General features: G+C 34.6%; 2 protein-coding genes across 3 annotated transcripts in view; one reads left to right on the top strand and one right to left on the bottom strand.

The window, feature by feature from the left end:
• LOC126757482 (craniofacial development protein 2-like) overlaps positions 1-11438 on the bottom strand; it is a 467204-nt gene extending 455766 nt beyond the window's left edge. For both annotated transcript variants that reach the window (XM_050471428.1, XM_050471420.1), the window contains exon 1: positions 9951-11438. In XM_050471428.1, coding sequence (XP_050327385.1) covers positions 10036-11235 — 1200 coding nt within the window. In that variant the 5' untranslated portion in view covers positions 11236-11438 and the 3' untranslated portion in view covers positions 9951-10035. The remainder of the gene's footprint in view (positions 1-9950) is intronic.
• The window catches only part of LOC126757463 (homeobox protein abdominal-A), a 43060-nt gene extending 23788 nt beyond the window's left edge, over positions 1-19272 (top strand). The window contains exons 4-5 of the mRNA XM_050471397.1: positions 17786-18009; positions 18228-19272. Of these exons, the coding sequence (XP_050327354.1) occupies positions 17786-18009; positions 18228-18581 (578 nt within the window). The 3' untranslated portion in view covers positions 18582-19272. The remainder of the gene's footprint in view (positions 1-17785; positions 18010-18227) is intronic.
• Positions 19273-19538: the final 266 nt, after the last annotated feature.

Raw genomic sequence — 19538 nt, 5'->3', positions numbered from 1 at the left:
TACATTCACATCTCGTCTCTGATGCACGCGAGTTTTTGTCGCTTTTTTCCGCAGCCAGTTTCAATAAAGCGTTCATTACACTCGACAATGTGCTTCCTACCACGATGCCGAAAATAAATGTTATACGAATATGTATAATACTTATATATGTATATACTATTATAGCCTACCTATAGTTTGGGTACCTCGTCACAGATTAGCACAAGTGTGGATAGTTAAATTATCTCGACTGTAAATCCAATGCGATACAATTATGTTTATCCAAATTAATTTGTGTGATTATCCAAATGATCAAGATTCTCGTGTACATATATGCATGTATTAAAAAGTAATTGACATTTTGCGTGATTCACTGCATTGTTACATCATGTAAGCAGTAAAATATAAATAACAGCAAAGGCAAACGAACTTTAATTTTCGGCACAATTTTGTTTAGCATAAGAAAATTATTGTATTTGATATTTGGTATTTTTGGTACTTGTTGTATTGCATTTTAATGTGGAAAGTAATCATTATGTGCAATTAATGCAAATGACGTTTTCATTTTTTATGATTGGCTTTAAACACCAATTTTCGCTTCGATATAATTATTAGGGTTTTCAAAATTTTACTTAATTCTATTCAAAGGCGTCCATATTTCGCAAATTTATTAGGTAAAGTTCTCTACAATTTGGAAGAAGATTGTCAAATTAAAGTCAACTCTAAACAGTTTGAAAGAGGTTGTTTACTGCTTTTGACAGCTTATTGATTATATGGACTATATATTCAACGCAAAACATATATGTATAAATGTATCTATAAATGTTTGGAACATCAAGTATATACAAACGCCGTGTATATTGTTATTGAGTAAATTTTCTACCCTTGAGAGAGTATTTGTTCAGAAATGTGAAAGTACTAGCAGTGGCTAGCATAGCAATAACGTTAGTATATGGCTTAGACGGTGAGCGAAATCATCACCGCCACTCCTCGCATATATTTATTATTTTCCCACCTTTCTTCGTTTTTATGTGAGATTTGTCGATTTGCTTTGCTATTTACTTATTTTTATACCCTGAACAGGGTATATTAAGTTTGTCACGAAGTTTGTAACACCCAGAAGGAATCGTCGGAGACCCTATAAAGTATATATATAAATGATCAGTATGTCGAGCTGAGTCGATTTACCCATGTCCGTCTGTCTGTCTGTCCGTCTGTCCGTCTGTCTGTATATATACGAACTAGTCTCTCAGTTTTTCAGATATCGTTTTGAAATTTTGCAAACATCATTTTCTCTTCAAGAAGCTGCTCATTTGTCGGAACGGCCGATATCGGACCACTATAACATATTGTATGGACAACTTTCACATTTGACAAGATATATTCACGAAATTTTGGTATATATTATTTTCTAAGGCAACAATGTAATCTCCGAAGAAATTGTTCAGATCAGTTAACTATAGCATATAGCTTCCATACAAACTGAACGATCGGAACAACTTTCACATTTGACAAGATATATTCACGAAATTTGATATATGTTATTTTCTAAGGCAACAATGTAATCTCTAAAAAACTTGTTTAGAACGGATTACTATAGCATATAGCTTCCATACAAACTGAACACATAGTTACTAACAGAAATGCACCTGTGAAGGGTATTTAGCTTCGGTGCAACCGAAGTTAACCTTTTTTCTTGTTATAAGTTTGTTTGTATTTTTGCCGAATTGGGACAAAATATTTTTGCCTATACGAATAAGTATTAAAATTTATTGCGGATATTTTATTTTACCACCCCTTGTAACTGCTAATATCATGTTACCCAAAACTGCAGTCAAACCAGAACAGCCACACAATTTCTTAGAATTCAGTAAAGACTCTGAGGGCAAATATCTGTGATTAATAATTTTTGTTCTCACAACATGTTGTTATTGAGATTTGTTCACCTAAATGTTGTTGTAGTACTTAAAACTAATCAATATACATATATATATAGCATAAATATGTCAGAAGTATTAAATTTCGCATTTGAAATGGCACGGAATAGGTGTTTAAAGTGTGGTGTATAATGAGCGGGCACCACCTACTTTTTGGCGAAATTCCATATCTAAGAAATTACTTGACCAATATTAACAAACATTTGAGTATTATATTATTTTCTTATCCTTGAATCAGACTACAATCACGCCTGCTTCTCATATTATCATGCAGCTATAAAATTATCGGACAAATATTTACGCAAGGCCTTTAACGTATATTGGCCATAAATGGCAAAAATCAAACCATAAATTTTTAAGTCCTCATATACCGAATACATGGATATGTACTTAGCCTATGACTGACAATATTGATCAATTAGTGAGTTTAGTTAGTATACAAAAAAAGATTAAAATGAAAAGAGTAGTTGCTTAGCCCCATATAGCTGATATAAAAATCTTCGAACTTCCGTTTGACTTTATACCGTAGTTGAGTTATATTAGTGACATTTAGAGAGCATCTTTTTCTGATAATAATCTAAAAATGGTTGAAATAGTATATACGTAATCGGTAGACCTTATGGCATATAATATGTATTGGTCAATATATTTGTAATACAATTTAGAAAAATTGTATCAAATTGATATAAGTAATAGTTTAATACCGGAATGTTGCAGTATTCAATAATTTTCGACAATTTATCAGAAAAACTGATATTTTTTGGAAATATGATATATTTTTATAAGCATAATGTAATTAACATAATTTATTGAAATCGGTCAACCCCATGGTCTAAACTTCATATCGCTCATATATGGAGGCTTTGATGCTTGTGATTTTGAGAGAATAAAATGTTCGGCTAGACCGAATATTCGATTATTCTTACTTGTTGTTTCAACGGTTACTACTGGATACAAGTTTCAATTTTTATGAATGGAATAAAGTAATACACATATCTTTCAAATAGGTTGTGTGTTGTGTGAAGATGTAAAATCGGAAAATAACCACGCCCACTCCTTATATCGCGGTTATGTTGAAAATTACTAAAATTATGATAACTCACTGAATGAATGAGCCACAAGTATTAAATTTTACAAACGGGATGGTAGGGAAAGGTTTTATACGATCTAGCGTAAAAATTGGACAATGAGCGTAGCATCGCTCATCTTTAGATGAAATCCTATATTTCAGGAACTACTTGACTGATTTCAACTAAAGATAAAAGGTTACCCAAACATTCCCATTAGATACTGCAAAAATATCACCAACGTTAAAGTTCACTTACAATATTCAAGCCAAACATCAATGAAGTTATCAGAATCACACTGTGCACAGAAAGCGCCCTCAAGGTATTTCATCTTACGTTCAAAAATTGTCGAATTGAACTATAACTTTTATTGCAAATGGCTGAAAGCAGGTCAACAGTTCCCTTAGCCCCCATATATCTAATATAACTATTTTCGAACATCTGGTTTATTTTATACCGCATCCATCTATAGTAAAAATATAAAGAAATTTAGTTTCAAAATGTGCTTTTCACAAAACTATTTCGGCTTAAAAAAGTCGTATTTCAGAGAGAAGGCTGGCTTTGATTCGGAAGCATCTGGCAAATAATGCATATTATTATTCGAGCTTCCGACTTATTTTGCTCAGTTTGCTTTCTGTTTTGACTAGTCATTAGTAATGAAGCGTGACAAAACAAAATTATATTCACCATTCCCTAAACGCCCACTCGCCCAAAACACAAATTCATAAGGACATAAACGAACAATGCAAAAACAACAAGTATACATGTGACTGACACGATTAACGTAGCAGAAAATGAAAGTTTATGCATTCACAGCCAAGCGTAACAGCAGCAGCAAATTGTGAATACTCTTAGAATTCTTAGTACACGCTGAAAAATGATATGAGCAGAATGGAAAAAGAGAACCAGAATGTCAATAATAGCTGTTACCTTTTGCGCCACGAAATCTTAACCCTGACGATATAAAGGCGATGTGTTGGTAAGCAGTCAATTTTGTATATAAAGATGAATGTTGTTACTGTAAATGGTGACGGAGGCTTAAATATCATGTGGTATAGGTAGAATTTATGTTTATTAAATTTATTTAAATTTAATCAGTACGATGCACATAATGTGTCTGTAATGCCTTATTAACATTTCAGCCATCGTGCAATCTTCTCCTTCATTCTTGCCATAATTTTGGTGGTTGCAGTAGAACGGAAGAAAACCGGTTTGGCTTGTCCTTTTAGTAGCAACCATAGCCAAAATGGTGTTTGTGTTTCTAAATTTCTGGCACCATAAATAAGGGTGTGTTGATGTATACCAATATATATACAATGTATATACTTTAATGTAATGGCGTACACTAATTTCTGATCATCCTTCTTTTTTAATTATAAATGTACAGTAAATTTCCTTTCAAAGAGAAACAAAGCTAAGCAAAGCTTTTACGACACAAATATTTCAATGTAAATTATTGTGAAAAAAGTTCCATTTGTATTACATTTAAAATTATGTATGAGCAATAGATGAAAGTTGAAAATTATAACTCCAGAAGGAGATAATGGTGCTTTTTCGCTCAATTTTCCGAGGTCCTAATGAAAGAAATCTATATTTCGATATCCTTCCTTTCAGCCGAATTGTAATAATCAAAGGAGCAATTAGGTATAACGAGTATTCCTTTTGGCAAGTTACATATAAATATAGAATATCGACATCAATAACTTATATTCATCCTAACAAATGTCTTAAATGCATTCATAACGAAAATTTATTATATTTATTATAAGTATAAGTAATAAGTTTAATGTACATATGTATCTCCGAAGCCACTAAAGCTACAACAACCAAATGGTTCAAAACTACTAAACGCCCAATAAATCGATAACTTACTAAGCCAGAGACATTAAGTTTTATGAGAGCCGGTGTGAAAATTAAACAATGGGCGTGGCACCCTCTACTTTTTGGTGAATTTACATTTCTCGGGACCCGATTAATCGATTTCGATTAAATTTAGTAGGTGGCATACCTCTCATATTTTAATGTCACAGTTCGAAAATCGGTGAAATCGTACTTTAACCTTTTACTTCCCATATAGCACAATTTTAAATTCCATTTGATTCTTTCACTTTCCAGTACATGCGAAATAAATAAGTTATTGATATAACGGGATAAAATTTGTAACAATTATTCCAATAAAGTATACCACCTTATAACCTAAAATTGCCCAAATCCAACCAAAACCGTTCAAGCCCCTAGGCAAAGAATACCTGGACCCCAGTATCTATAGAAATTTTTGCCGAAAGTATCAGTGAAATATATGAGAATTGAAATTCAAAGATAATCCTTTTCAGACAATAGTAACTCTGTGTAACAAGGATGGGTTGAATCCTGTCAATACTTCCCTTTTCCCACTTATACCTTTTATAATAATTTTCGATCTTCCGGGTGACTTTATTCCATATGATCGGTGAACGTATGTGAGGTACCTTAATGAAACCTCGAGAACATTATTTTAGTATGTGGCATGATAACAGTTAATATAAAATCGGGTCGATACTACATCAACTCCCATATTATAAATATAATGATTTTCGTTTTTCTAACAAACCTTATGTGTCTGAGTTATATATAGTATATCTATATATAAAGTTCCGATTCTCTGGTTGACGTTTTACACCTTAAAGTATTTTCATGGCTTGGACTCCTGAAAGTTGGAAGTGTATAAAATGTTCGGTTGCATCTGAACTTAACCCTTCCTTACTTGTTAATTTCTATTTCCGTCAATGTTTGTAGAACAAATAGATTTAGGCTGTTTACGTTTTTATGATGCCACATTGATAAAGTCTTTAACATTACAAATGTTGGTAAACGTTTTCGGTAAGTCCGTTTAAGCGAATTATTGTCCCCACACGGTTTTTGCCTTTTTCATAGCAAATGAATAATGACCTGTTATAAATAAGGTGTTGCCTTTTACAACTCAATTATAAGCTTCGGTCATAAAATACGGTGATTAACTTTTATAATGCTGCTGTGCTTTGTACGTTATATGCACGATCATGCTATATGTGCTGGGCTGTAATTATATATACATATGTATATGGTGTTGTGGTGCTTAAGTTGGAATATAAAACATACAAAAGTGGTTATTAATGTGGCAAATTATATTTTTAATTTTGTGAATTTCTTATATGCTTAAAAAACAGAAGCAAAGAACTTGAATTCGATTACTACGTCATAAAATTTCTACGTATACGAGTATATAAGACATGGTCTAATTAATTATATGAAGTTGCAGAAAAATTAGAAAATTCTTAAACTTTTCAAGTTTGCTTCATCTAGCACCTTTATTGAGACATCTGATATTAACCAAACAAACTCAAAAAAATTTAAGACAGTATATTTGTTAGCATTGAGAAATAGCGCTAAATCACCTGTTTTCTATACATATATTTATACTTCATTGGTTAGAAACATGAAGAAAACTTTACTTACTGTATATCATAAAAGTTATAAAACATTTTTTATTTTTTGTGTCTTTGTCCGGAAAATAAAATAATTGAAAAACAAAAAGAGAAGAACTTATGAACATCCCATGCTTTCATTTCAAAAATTATACTTATTCTCTGAATTATCTACGGTAATCAGTGTGTTGTTACTAGCCATTCGGTTGTTACTTATAAAATACGTTCAATTATTATATGGTTTATGCTATGCATTCTTGTCTATCAAAATGTTATTATTCTTATCCAATTTTGGTATTTTTTATTTTTCCACACTTGCCAGGCAGGCAATTGTTTATTTTATAAAAAAAGTGCTTCCCGGATGGCATGTTGAAAGCACAATGTAAACATTATCTTACACCAAAGCATTGTGTTGAAGATACTGCTTATAGTACGAATACAAAAATATATGGCACAATGTTATTATTGTCCACATGTACCGAATAATTTGTTACACTTTGAATTAGAGTTAAGGTTTTTTTCGCCTATTTAGATTTCAAACATATTTTTCTATGTACATTCAAGTGTAAAGGCAATCATAAATAAATTTCGTAATATAAACATGTTAGAGTTTGAATTGGTCTGAAAGAAAACCGTAAAAGACAAAACGGCACCGCAGTTTATTAAAATGGGAATATTGTTAAGTATGTATTTCTTATCCAACTCACAGGGAAATTATTAAAAGGCAATACATTAAGTACTAAGTTTTTGTTTAACCGAATAGATAGTAGTATTCTAGAAAAAAAAGCCTTAATATATAGCCTCAACCAACGAGGTTAAATTTAATATTTTGTGTATATAAAAAAAACATCAACCGAGGGATCGGAAATCATTATATTAGGAATATGAAGTTTATACAGTGGTCTAGAAAATTTGTATGATTAATTTCATTACACATATTCACCCAAACCAACGGTTTAAAAACAAATAGTCGAAAATTCATTATATCGGGTATATGGAAGTAAGGACGCTGTGCAATAAGAAAACAAAGATCTCTGAATATCATTCGGATAATCCAGATATTGACCGATGTATCCGGTATAAAGTCAACTAGTGCGGAAATTTTTATACGGGTATAAGGGAAAGTATATTACTTAAAAAATATGTGAAATATTGGCATCATTGTGACTCAATTTGTAATATAAATTTATTTGAAATAGCTTAGGTAGTTTGTAAGTTTGGTTTGTAATGCACATTAAATCAATTGTTTTGGAGTTTCGTCTGCAATTTTTAACTTCTTTTTTGTCAAGTAATACCTAGTTATCAAGTTATAGCTCGCACAAATAGCCACTCGGGTTTCCTTCCCGTCTCTCTGATCATTTATATATACATAAACCTATTTCTATCTCGATAAGTTTTGATTTTAGTTAGTCTTTTCGACAGCTGTTACTTGATTTTATCTCAGTATGATTTGCCATTTACCGACTAACTCTGGAACCACGTTTGCAAATCGTACACATTTATTACAAAAATAATAGTTCGGTCGGTTCACGCGATCGTCCAGCAGAGTCGGTGATTCGGTAATCATTTTTTACCACATTTACTCTAGTTGATAATGCGCATTCTCAGAGACGCCGCGCAGGGTGCTATTACTGCTGTGGAGTATAGATCGAAAAAGATCCGAATGAATCCAACCGCCTTCGTACGCAATAATTGAAGCTGCGTAAATCCGCTTTATGAAATATTTGCGGAGGTCTCTTGGTTGCCGGCTTACAAAATCCCACTCATACAGGAGTTGAAGCCGAATGATCATCAAGCGCAATACTAACGAAACAATCAATTTATTAAAGGAAACTTTTAGTGAGCGCTTTATCTTACATCGTAGGCCTTGAAAGAGAATATTCGGCGCAATTGTTGCAAAAATGGTCGCAAATTGGGCTTCTCAGCGGGATTTTATTCGATCTAGCCGCCGCAGCCACTTGCTCGAAATCATTTCTAAAACAATGGCAAACACTTATATTTGTAAAATACCTAAATTTTGGCAATTACATTAACTTCTTCTTCTTCTTAATTGGCGTAGACACCGCTTACGCGATTATAGCCGAGTTAACAACAGCGCGCCAGTCGTTTCTTCTTTTCGCTGCGTGGCGCCAATTGGATATTCCAAGCGAAGCCAGGTCCTTCTCCACTTGGTCCTTCCAACGGAGTGGAGGTCTTCCTCTTCCTCTGCTTCCCCCGGCGGGTACTGCTTCGAATACTTTCAGAGCTGGAGTGTTTTCATCCATCCGGACAACATGACCTAGCCAGCGTAGCCGCTGTCTTTTAATTCGCTGAACTATGTCAATGTCGTCATATATCTCGTACAGCTCATCGTTCCATCGGATGCGATATTCGCCGTGGCCAATGCGCAAAGGACCATAAATCTTTCGCAGAATTTTTCTCTCGAAAACTCGTAACGTCGACTCATCGGTTGCTGTCATCGCCCAAGCCTCTGCACCATATAGCAGGACGGGAATTATGAGCGACTTATAGAGTTTTGCTTTTGTTCGTCGAGAGAGGACTTTACTTTTCAATTGCCTACTCAGTCCGAAGTAGCACCTGTTGGCAAGAGCAATCCTGCGTTGGATTTCCAGGCTGACATTATTAGTGGTGTTAATGCTGGTTCCTAAATAGACGAAATTATCTACAACTTCAAAGTTATGACTGTCAACAGTGACGTGAGAGCCAAGTCGCGAGTGCGACGACTGTTTGTTTGATGACAGGAGATATTTCGTTTTGCCCTCGTTCACTACCAGACCCATTTTCTGTGCTTCCTTGTCCAGCCTAGAGAAAGCAGAACTAATGGCGCGGGTGTTGAGGCCGATGATATCAATATCGTCGGCATACGCCAACAGCTGTACACTCTTATAGAAGATGGTACCTTCTCTGTTTAGTTCTGCAGCTCGAACTATTTTCTCCAGGAGCAGGTTGAAGAAGTCGCACGATAGGGAGTCGCCTTGTCTGAAACCTCGTTTGGTATCGAACGGCTCGGAGATGATAAGGTCCAATCATTTTGTTGACGGTGGGCTTTAATCTTTCACACAATACGCTCGATAGAACCTTATATGCGATGTTGAGGAGGCTAATCCCACGGTAGTTGGCGCAGATTGTGGGGTCTCCTTTTTTATGGATTGGGCATAGCACACTTAAATTCCAATCGTTGGGCATGCTCTCGTCCGACCATATTTTACAAAGAAGCTGATGCATGCTTCCTATTAGTTCTTCGCCGCCGTGTTTGAATAGCTCGGCCGGTAGTCCGTCGGCCCCTGCCGCTTTGTTGTTCTTGAGGCGGGCAATTGCTATTCGAACTTCTTCATGGTCGGGTAATGGAACGTCTGCTCCATCGTCATCGATTGGGGAATCGGGTTCTCCTTCTCCTGGTGTTGTGCGTTCACTGCCATTCAGCAGGCTGGAGAAGTGTTCCCTCCATAATTTAACTATGCTCTGGGCATCAGTGACTAGATCACCTTTGGGGGTCCTACAAGAGTATGCTACGGTCTTGAAACCTTCTGTAAGCCGCCGCATTTTTTCGTAGAATTTTCGAGCATTACCCCTGTCGGCCAGCTTATCAAGCTCTTCGTACTCACGCATTTAGGCCTCTTTCTTCTTCTGTCTGCAAATGCGTCTCGCTTCCCTCTTCAACTCTCGGTATCTATCCCATCCCGCACGTGTAGTGGTCGATCGTAACGTTGCGAGGTAGGCAGCCTGTTTTCTCTCCGCTGCGACACGGCACTCTTCGTCGTACCAGCTGTTCTTTTGCACTTTCCGAAAACCAATGGTTTCGGTTGCAGCTGTACGTAAGGAGTTTGAAATGCCGTCCCACAGTTCCCTTATACCGAGTTGTTGACGAGTGCTCTCAGAGAGCAGGAGTGCAAGCCGAGTAGAGAATCGTTCGGCTGTCTGTTGTGATTGCAGCTTTTCGACGTCGAACCTTCCTTGTGTTTGTTGGCGTGCGTTTTTTGCTGCACAGAGGCGAGTGCGAATCTTAGCTGCAACAAGATAGTGGTCCGAGTCGATGTTAGGACCTCGGAGCGCACGCACATCTAAAACACTGGAGACGTGTCTTCCATCTATCACAACATGATCGATCTGGTTGGTAGTTTTTCGACCCGGAGACAGCCAGGTAGCTTGATGAATCTTCTTGTGCTGGAATCTAGTACTACAGATAACCATATTTCGGGCCCTGGCGAAGTCAATCAGCCTCAACCCATTTGGGGATGTTTCGTCGTGGAGGCTGAATTTACCGACCGTAGTGCCAAATATACCTTCTTTGCCCACCCTGGCGTTAAAGTCGCCAAGCACGATTTTGACATCGTGGCGGGGGCAGCTCTCATAAGCGCGCTCCAAGCGCTCATAGAAGGCATCTTTGGTCACATCGTCCTTCTCTTCCGTCGGGGCGTGGGCGCAAATCAGCGATATGTTGAAGAACCTCGCTTTGATGCGGATTGTGGCTAGACGTTCATTCACCGGAGTGAATGATAGTACTCGGCGACGGAGTCTCTCTCCCACCACGAATCCAACACCAAACTTGCGCTCCTTTATATGGCCACTGTAGTAAATGTCACAAGGACCTACTCGTCTCTGTCCTTGTCCCGTCCATCGCATTTCTTGGACGGCGGTGATGTCAGCCTTTATTTTTGCGAGGACATCAACCAGCTGGGCAGCGGCACCTTCCCAATTAAGGGTCCGGACATTCCAGGTGCATGCCCTTAAATCGTAGTCCTTATTCCGTTTGCCATGGTCGTCATCAAAAGGGGGGTCTCTCATCCGAGGCTGTTTTAACATTTTCATTGGTATTGTTTTTTTACGTGGCGGGTCCCAAGCCCAGCGCACAACCCTTGTAGGGAATGTTTCGCCTTTTCACTTTAGCTCGCCTTCGAACGGATGTTCTTAGGCTACCCAGAGGATACTTGGTCAAAGACCGGAAGTAGTGAGCTGCTTGAGCCATGTGTAAAAGAATCGTTTCTGGCCACTTCCAAGTGAATGGCGATCAGAGAACTTTCCTCACTTGCGTGAACTTCTACACATGACTCCATCCTCCTACATTACATTACATTAACTTACTTGTACGCATTTTATTTCTTTCTTCTTGTTAACTACATGTTCAAAAAAAACCACCCTTTATTATATTCTGAAGCAACATGTTGCGAGAGTATAAAAATTCCTAATACACAGATTTAAATATTGGCCGCGCCAAATTTTTAATGTTTCTTGAACAGTTTAGTCAGCCCAAAACGAATATATCAAAATTTTTGTTAAATAAATTTCTTTATTTGTCTCTTAAACGTTATTTTTACCTTCGGATCGTTAAATATTCAACACTTGGTTGATTTTAAATATGCTTTTAAAAAGTCAGAAAATCACAGCACTGAAGGTACAAAAGTAAAACAAATATAAGTACAAGGTTGAATTCAATCATTGATTTCGTCAATCAAATGTAATAAAACTAAATAAAATTACACATTCTTGCAAATTCTGTATAAAAGTAGTGATGTAATTAAAAATAATTTAGAAGTGGGCATTTGTAGGTTTAATACATGATTAAGCATGAGTAATAAAAGGTTTTTATGCAGAGATATTTTAATTTTTTTAATTTTTAATGGTCAATTGTTTAAAACAATATTCAGTCACTCCGAAAACTTTATAGAAACAATCTCAAACAATTTTATATGTGTCCATGGTTATCAGACCGCGCAATATGGAAAACTGATATTGAATTTAGTAAAAAATAAATAAGATGACGATATTTGCTCGATTGCTATTTTGATAAATAAGTTAATTTTAAAATTGTTAAACGATTGCAGATTCCGGTTGGTTACCTCCTTCGTGTATATAATTGATGGATTGGAGAAGATTGTTGAAGTATTTCATAAATAAAATGAAATTTCTTTTTGAGTTAATTAATACATTAGAAAGCTCCGGGAATAATAATATTTTAAATTTCGCAAACTCTCTGGCAAATGCCAAATTGTTACAAACTTTTTTAATTATATCAAGCTGAAAGCATTAAAACGTATAATTACTTACCTCTTACCTTTAAACGTAATAGCACTTCGCTAATTATCATGTAAATAGCAAATAATCTGTACACATTATATACATTTGTGTTATATCACACTTCGTCATTGATAGTGTATTACATATTTTAACTTTTACTTCCCACATTTAATAAGAAGAAACCAAATTAATTATTTTCAAGACACATTCAAAGGTATTTAAAGTTTAATGTTTATTGATAGACTTTCAAAAAATATTTCACGATTTTCTATTATACCTCTAAATTTTTTTCCCTTAAGTTGATTGATCCTGACTATCCGAAAACTAATTTTGATCTTAAATAAGAATTTTCTTACTGATTTTTTTAGTACTATTCTGCCATATAATTGGATCGAGTGAACAACTTCATAGATACATTTAATAATTTGTAATTTTTTTATTATTTACAACTCTACAAAAAAACGTCTCTTTTCTTGACTTATAGCTGCTGGGGAAGAAGCGCAAATACCGGATTTTCCAATAGATTTTTTCAAATGAATTCAGTAATGTTTACAATTTCATCATCATGGTATAACGTTTATAATTATTATATAATCGTTTTCCAATTAAAACTTTTTGTGCACTTTTGGCACTTCGTGGTCATAATAATCGTCTACCTGTGCTCGCTATTTGTCGATTTGTTGAACATTTGAGGCGTACAATTTCTTTCCGTAATGTTCAAGTGCTAAAATTATGCAGGGAACACTTCTCCAGCCTTCGCCACCTGCAGATGGTGAATCCGATTCCCCAATCGAGGACGATGAAACATTGCCCGACCATGAAGAAGTTTGAATAGCAATTACCCATCTAAGCAACAACAAAGGCTAAACATCGCATATATGGTTCTATCGAGCGTACTGTGTGAAAGATTAAAGATAAGTTGGCGAGGCAAATGAGTCTGGTTGTGAACGAGGTCAAGACGAAATATCTCCTGTCATCAAATAAATAGTCGTCAACTTAGCACCCATTTCACTGTTGACAGTCATAACATTGAAGTTAAAGATAATTTCGTCTATCTTGGAACCAGAATCAAAACCAACAACGACGTCAGCATCGAAATCCACCACAGAATAATTCTTCTTAACAGGTGCAACTTCGGACTGAGTCGGCAATTGAGAAGTTAAGTCCGCTATCGACGAACAAAAACCAAACTGTATAAGTCACTCATTATTACCATCCTGCAATGTGGTGTAAAGGTATGGACGATGACAACATCTGATAAGTCGGCATTACGAGTTTTCGAGGGAAAAGCACTCCAGCTCTGAAAGAATTCGACGCAATACCCGCCGGGGGAAGAGGAGGAAAAACCAAGTGGAGAAGGACTTGGCTTCGCTTGGAATTGGCGCTGTTGTACACTCGGCTATAACCTCGTAAGTGTTATCTACGCTAATAAAGAAGAAGAATGTTTAAGTGCCAATACGACAAAACACCGATCGAAGTAATGAAAATATTGCTGCCGTTCAGATTTGCCGATTTTAAGTCGTTCTCAAGAACTGGGAGTTGGAGAAAGGTTCTGTGCTTGAAGCTCTTTGAAATTGTTCTCACTCCAGAACTGAAATCATTGGACTGCCGTCAACGTCGTTAATATGCTGACATTGCCTAGGAACAACTTGAATAGGATAACATTTTTTTTTAATAAAATCATTTCCTCCAATGAGGCTTTATTTCATCTGAGTGGTGTGGTAAAAAAACAAAAATGCTGATCCTGGTGCAAAGAAAATCCAGAATTTTTCATGAACAACCATTACATTCACCTAAGTTGGCAGCTGGTGCGTTCATCGGTCCGTACTTCTTTTTATGAGTTATTTACAATTAGAGCGTTTTTTTTGTTGAAAAGAAATCAAATCACTCTTTTTTATGTTTAACTACTATGATCAGTTATCGAACATAATTAATTTAGAATTTAGTTAACAATTTTTAAAATAATTGTAAATAATTATTATATAGACTAAACGACTTGAACCAATTGAAAATTACCAAAAAAAAAAAAAATTAAACGATTATGAAAAACTTTTGTAGTGTCTGATTGCAGGGGCACCAAGCAGTTGTTAAATTTAAACAATTTTAACATTTTATCGAAGAACTTCGAGACTCGAACCCAAAAGCAGGCAACACATTACTATACATACAGTTACATATGCATATACATATATTGAATTTTACAACTCACCATAGCTGCTATACTCAACACCTTAATGTTCATGGAGAGCACAGCGCATGACTAAACAGATGATGGAAAAGAGCGCTTAGCACCTCCCAATGAGCATTCATTTGTTGTCATGACAACAGTACACCATTGTTGTCTACATGCCTTTGTCTCTACCTGACCGCTAACCAATATCGATAGCGCAGCCATATTGGATTCCATTGCTGCTGCTCAGCTCTTACCTTCATAGTCACGGTAAATTCATGTGGCGCTCCACTATTATTTAGTCTTCTAATTTTGTTTGCTCTGGTACTACCCTGCATGCTTTCCAGTGCAGTGGCCTATCTCTTTTTGACGTATGCACATACTTGTTGTGATTTTAATCGTGTCCGCCCTACTCCCTCTCTGATAGAAAGCAACCGTATTTTTTCTTTGAAGCATTTACATCATGAAATAATTGTATGTATGATAGAAAAAAGCAAAATTAAATTTGTTAATTTTTATAGTTGTCTGCATGCAGTTTTTCGAGATAATGGATTATTCTAAATCCATATACATACGAAGTATATTTAAACAAATATATGTATGTACTTACGATTTTATTACGGATATTACTTAATTAAACGTGACAGTTTAAATAAATACAGTAAATAAGTAAATTTTTAAATTTAACTTCTGCAAAAAACATACATATAGCAATTTATAGGAATTTCATTTTAATACTTCATAAACAGATTTATTTTTTCCTTAAAAAACTCAATATATTCTAACATATTGTACACCTATGACTCACTACTGGATAAATAGTTCAAAATGATCGGATCCTAAAAGCATCTGAACTCAAGGAAGTCTCTACAAAATATTCTTATTAAAGTATGACAATCGAAGAATGCTGTGTAAATTTTTTGGAAGAAATATGAAGTTGCCTCGAATATTAGATAGATTTTAATTTTTTTGGAAAGCTTTTAAGGAATACGCTAAGAAATCGGCTTATTTGTTATTGCGAAATAAAAATTATTAACAAGTTTTAACTCTCTGGCGCTACCTCGTATATTAAGTATAAATATAGCGTTAAATTTCAAAACGACCACAGCAATAGACTTTGAATACGTGAATTGAGATGAAAATATTTCAAATTTGGGAATCTGATATATAAAAGTACTCATCACTTCGTCAGTTTTGCTCCAATCGATTTGAAACTAAGACACAACCAAAATCATTTGTACAGCCACTGCGACGATTTTCTCACAATAATTATGTTTTAAAATTACAATTTAAAGGTGATTTTTCATATAACTTAAATATTTTTAAAACGCCATATTTGTGGTAAATCTTTCACGACTTTGAATTGCTTCTAAATTGTGCAAAATCTATAATGGCGATGTGGGATTTAGTTTTTTTAATATACTTTATATATATATATCTATATACATATATATTAAAAAACATAAGCATTTGCCTCGTTTAAGTGAATACATTTATTTATAATTCGGCTAATTGAGCAAAAAACCCACAGTTTTAACTTATTTTATATGCTGCCCTTAATAGCGCCTGTCAATGGACGAATCGTCATTGTCTTTAAAGGGCTTTAACCAAGTGGACTGAAAGGACTGAAATGAAATATTGCCTGATTTGAAATCCATGTGGATATTACATTACGTTCACAGTAAAATCATGCTCTTTAAAACTTCTGTTTTACTTTTCACTGCCCGGAAAAGACTTCAATCTAAACAAACAAAAATCCTTAAATATTTAAAGCATGAAGGTACGCACATATCGTCTTTTCGGGGAAAAACATATAAAGGTATAAGGTTGCATACCTGGAATGTAAAAAATGCAGACGCAAGTAAAAAGTTAGATTTGAAGCAACTTCTACCAGCGAAATACAGAAAAACATTTTGCACATAAAAATATTTTGATTTCGTAAACATAAACAGTGAACTGCGTGTCCATCGCGGCATACCGCTCATCTGCTTAAGGTATAAACCCGCGTGAAATGTCAACGGCTGAACAATAAGTGCACTAACTTGGTAAAAAATTCGCACAGGTAGCGTGCATAATTGAAAGCAGTAAGAGGTAAAAAAGTAAAAAATATGAAAGAATTGAAAATACTCAAATATGTCCTACCATAAATACAAGAACAAAAAAAATAGTGAAGCAAAGCAGGTGGTCGCCCTACTTGACGCATTAAGCTGTAGAATACACTCACTGTATAGAAAGATTTACAGCGCATTCGAAACAAATGAGATCTACAAGCTGAAGCACAGCAGTACATCAGCAAAACAAACAAACATCCGAATAGCTAGACTATGGTTGGCAAAGACCTGCTGAGCAGAATGCTAGGGTTGTCACCCTTTAGCTACGCCAGTAGCAACAGTTATGTAGAAAGTTTACCAAAAATGTAAACGAAAACTCACTGAACGTGTTAGATTGATGGAAAAAATAGTTAAAAAATAGTTAGTTACCATAGCAAAGGCTAATTTCCTTTGATATTTGTTGAAGTAATTTAGGAGGTTTATATGAAATGTAGTAACCTACCAAATCATATATGTATTATCTAATGCAAAGTTTTGTCATACAAAACCAAAAATCCGTAAGAAAATTTTAAATGTGTTACCAGTCCTCTAAAATATTACCATAAATGCTAGCTACTATATATTTTTTTTAAATTTCAAAGTTTAAAGAATATTGGAAAAGCGTTTAACATTTGTTGAAAAAGTTTTGCCAATTGTAGTATAAAAGTGAATGACCCTAAAGGAAAGCATCTCACACTCTCACTAGGACCAGATATGCACGAATTTCGTACTTTAGTATTCACTTAGCAAAATAAATACCTTAACTGAATTTTGAAAATTAAAATATTAGTTTAACAAGAGAATAATAATAATTATAGTTTCATGAAAATTGTGAAACAAAAACTTTAGCAAAACTCGTGGAAGAGGCACTTATTTAAATGTTATTAATATATTTCTATTTGAATCACTATGAATAAGCTTAAAAACAAGTGATACAAAAATAATTGTAAAAGAAAAGATTATTTACGTAAAGTTAAATAAAACGTATAAGCTTCAGAGAAATATGAAGTATATGTTATAAAATTGGAGTATATAACATCTTTTGCATCTTTCAATAATTCATATTCATGGCGTATAATTTTAGGTCCGAATGGTTGCCCACGTCGTCGTGGTCGTCAAACATATACACGATTTCAGACACTTGAGTTGGAGAAAGAATTCCATTTTAATCACTATCTAACCCGCCGGCGACGAATTGAAATCGCCCATGCGCTTTGTCTTACTGAGCGTCAGATAAAAATATGGTTTCAGAATCGACGCATGAAATTGAAGAAGGAACTACGTGCCGTAAAAGAAATCAACGAACAGGTGGGTAACATTATACTTAATTACCATACAGCATAATCATAGAAAATTGTTTAATAAATTTAACATGTAAAACAGTAAATAATTATATTAAAGAAATTAAAAAGAATTTTAGATTAATTTAAAATATTATCACTAATTTAAAACTTTATGAATGGATTAGAATTACAATAGTGTAATCTTGTAATACAAAATAAATTTGAATTTGTGTTATATTACAGGCTCGTCGCGACCGCGAAGAACAAGAAAAAATGAAAGCTCAAGAGTCCATGAAATCCGCCCAGCAAAATGTTAACAAACAGGTGCAGCAACAGCAACAGCAGCAACAACAACAACAACAGCACCAGCAACAGCAACAGGATCATCATTCGATCATTGCACACAATCCAGGACATTTGCATCACTCCGTCATTGGTCAGAATGATCTTAAATTAGGTTTGGGAATGGGTGTTGGTTCGGGGGTGGGAGTGGGAGTGGGCGTTAGCGGTGGTATCGGCGGTAATTTAGGCATGATGAGTGCGCTCGAAAAGAGCAATCATGATTTGCTCAAGGCTGTAAGTAAAGTTACTTCGTAAATTCGTACACACACAAGCATTAATAGCGAATGCAAACATAGCCTATGGTAGAGTAGTTGTTGCATATATAGCTAATATATGCCACAATAATATATGGTCAATGGTCAATGGGATTATGCTTGACAGAAAAGGAATAACACAAATACTAAACGAAAGATGATAACTTAAATACGTAAAACATTTTACTTAGTAAATTAGTTACATAAGCCTGAAAACTATAAATTTATATATACTATACTTAAACCTAAAGTATCACATCAGATATTTATATGTATCTGCATAAATAACTATATATACAAATATATACAATATATATATAACACATCAGTACATGCATGCATATTATAAGTAAGGAGTTTAAATTTATACACATACAGACACTTAAGCTTGTTTAAATATTGAAGAAAAGAGCAAAAGAGAAATGCGAACACCAGAGCGCAGTTAGTCAAAGAACAAAAAAAACATGGTAAGAGAACAGAGCATTTAAAATTTTGTAAATGGAATTAATGATAATTAACCATGGTGATAAATTATTGGTACTTGCACAATTTTCAAACTTACTTTAAGTATAAACAAAAATTTTAGGCGAATGTTTAATCAACCAGCAACTTATTAGTTATATTCTCTCGATTCCCTATGACATTTCATATTCCAATAAATAAACTAATTTATATTTTTGCAAAAGTTTCTCTCCAATGCCATAACTTAGTGATAATGAATTGATTAAGTAATATAATAATGCTTACTAAATTGTATAATGCAAATTCTTTGCAATTACAATCTCATTAATGATAAAAACCACATATTTGGTAAGTTATAGCTATGCGATATTTAAAAAATACATTGTTGACTGCGTTGGTCTGCAGCATTGGCAGAACCATGATTACCAAAACAAACAAGAAAACATAGAAACTAGTATACATTTTAGCCAGTGACTAAATATAAAACTTAGAACTT

This window comes from Bactrocera neohumeralis, chromosome 2, assembly GCF_024586455.1.
Source record: "Bactrocera neohumeralis isolate Rockhampton chromosome 2, APGP_CSIRO_Bneo_wtdbg2-racon-allhic-juicebox.fasta_v2, whole genome shotgun sequence".
In the NCBI taxonomy this organism is placed as follows: domain Eukaryota; kingdom Metazoa; phylum Arthropoda; class Insecta; order Diptera; family Tephritidae; genus Bactrocera; species Bactrocera neohumeralis.
The sequence above is the reverse complement of the archived record's forward strand: the minus strand, read 5'-3'. Positions and strand labels throughout refer to the sequence as shown.